At 31.9% G+C, this 2,230-nt stretch overlaps 1 protein-coding gene across 1 annotated transcript; it reads left to right on the forward strand.

Moving 5' to 3' along the window:
- The first annotated feature begins 235 nt into the window (after positions 1–235).
- LOC145105690 (Calcium-binding EF hand family protein) lies at positions 236–2,028 on the forward strand. The gene is made up of 4 exons (XM_079042771.1): positions 236–437; positions 1,085–1,211; positions 1,379–1,451; positions 1,571–2,028. The coding sequence occupies exons 1-4, from the start codon at positions 410–412 to the stop codon at positions 1,829–1,831; spliced, it is 489 nt and encodes a 162-aa protein (XP_078898897.1). The 5' UTR covers positions 236–409; the 3' UTR covers positions 1,832–2,028.
- Positions 2,029–2,230: the final 202 nt, after the last annotated feature.

A 2,230-nucleotide genomic window follows, 5' to 3' on the forward strand; every position in this document is an offset into this window, starting at 1 on the left:
TAGATTGGATTTCTAACAAGTTTATTTTAATGTTTTGATGTTACATATTGAATCATATGAATGAAATCGTATGACTTAAAATAATTAACATTATCATGTTTTAAGAAATATATTTAAAAATAGTACAATGATCGATAAATAAATAAAATCTTAACTTCCTCTATCGCAATTCTCAAAGCCTCAAACCTCAAAGCATAACTAGCGGTCCAAGTGGAAGCTATCTTCTATCGAGGCTGATATACGGTCACAAATAAATGTCTTTGATCCCCAAGCGAAGTTGACCCGCCTCCATAAATACAAATTATATTTGATCCCGATCTTACGTAGACGTCTACGTTTCCCAACTAATCAACACGAATATAGTCTCCTTTTTCCTTCTTTTTCTTAATATCTATTCGTTTACTGCAATATGGGACAAATCCTGGAAAAACTTCAAGGTGATTTTCTTCATATACCTGTTTCTTGCTTTTTACCTTCAAATTTCGAGTCTGTTGCTGCTAATTTCCATCAATATCGATTAGGGTTTTGTTTAGTTTGAAGATTGATTGATTTTATGATATTTTTGCTGCTGATAAATATCTACACCTTTTTCATGTAAATTGAATCACTTTCTTCGATTAATCCCGGATCCTGCTTTTGTTCTTCTGTGATTCTGTTGTAATCTATCGGGGTTGATTTTGATTTTGTTTAATTTAAAGATTGACCAATTTATGCATGTTTTTATGGTATAATAAATGGGTATAAATTTAAATTCGAACCCCTTTCCCTGACTGTTCCCAATTCCAGTTCCTGCTTTTCTTTATGGATTTGGGGTTTGTTAAATTTGAAGATTAAATTGATTCCATATGATCCTAACAAATTGTATAAATCGTTTCATGCTTTTCGATTTATTGCAATTTTCACACGACTGATGGGGTATAAGTTTGTACTATTTCCATTATCGTTCAAATAAATGCTTAAATGTAAAAAGAATCTAGCTTTTTGATTTTGTACAAAATCCATCTTATGGGACTTGGGCACTCTTAAAAAGTTAAAGATCTTTGTCTTTAAATGCCAATGGTTTTAATTTTGACACTTTGTATAGGCAAGCAATGGAGAGAAAAGCAAATACGAAAGATAAGTGACAAAGTTTTTGATCGTTTCAAGAATGATGATGGAAGGGCAAATATGTCATTTGAAGACTTATACATCGCCGTGTTACTTGTGTTCAAGTAAGATCATTTACGTCCCATTTAATTTATTACACATGACACAACATAACAAGTTGTACTTGTTTTTGCAAAAGACGTAAATGCCCTTACTGTATATGCAAAATGTTGTATTTTTCCTTAAAAACCATGATCTTGAACTTATGCAGTTGATTTTTATTTGATTGTAGCGATCTCAACAAGAATTTGCCAGGGCCTCATTTTGATCCCCCAAAGAAGGACGAAATCAGAACCTTGATGCAGGTGTGTTCTAAATTCCATTAAAACAAATTGTATTAGTACAAGTCTTGGCATACAAATTTTATTTTGTGGGTCCCATAGCGATGGTATTTTCTTTAATTTTTTTTGTTTATTTGACTTAGGAATGTGATATGGATCTTGATGGGGGACTCAACCGTGAAGAATTTGAGGAGTTTGTGAAAAGGCTAACAGCGGATACATTTGTGTATGTGACTCAAGGACTCCTCATCACTCTAGCAATAGCACCAACCGTTGCTATAGCCACAAAGAGGTCAACCGAAGGTGTTCCAGGCATTGGGAAGGTGGTTCAAAAGCTACCCACTTCAATATACGCAAGTCTTATCACTTTGGGAGTTATGATGATCCAAAAAGCTAATGAGTAAATTAGTATTGAAAATTCATGTTGTTGATTTGGGTGGTGTTAAGGTTATGTATATAAAGTATTATCAATAATCCTAAAGTTGGATGATGGGTTTTGTGATTTTGTAAGATATATGTATTCAACATACATGTGAAATGTTATTGCGAATTATAGTTTTGGAAATAATGGAATGAAACGTAATCGTATATTTCATCTAAATCATTTTGTTGTATAGAACTATAGATTAAGAAAAATATGAATCATGGTTGCCTCACGTTTGTTCCATAATAAAATAAGTAACAATTTCAACTAATTCCTAAAAATGGTTAGATTATTAGAACAATAGTCAATAACACAAACTTATACTTTTAAGATCAATGCTTAAGTGCATATGGTGTAAATGTATTTATTTATAATAAAA

The sequence above is a fragment of the Lactuca virosa genome, chromosome 4 (genome assembly GCF_052849685.1).
Source record: "Lactuca virosa cultivar CGN04683 chromosome 4, Lactuca_virosa_CGN04683_v6, whole genome shotgun sequence".
Classification (NCBI taxonomy): Eukaryota; Viridiplantae; Streptophyta; class Magnoliopsida; order Asterales; family Asteraceae; genus Lactuca; species Lactuca virosa.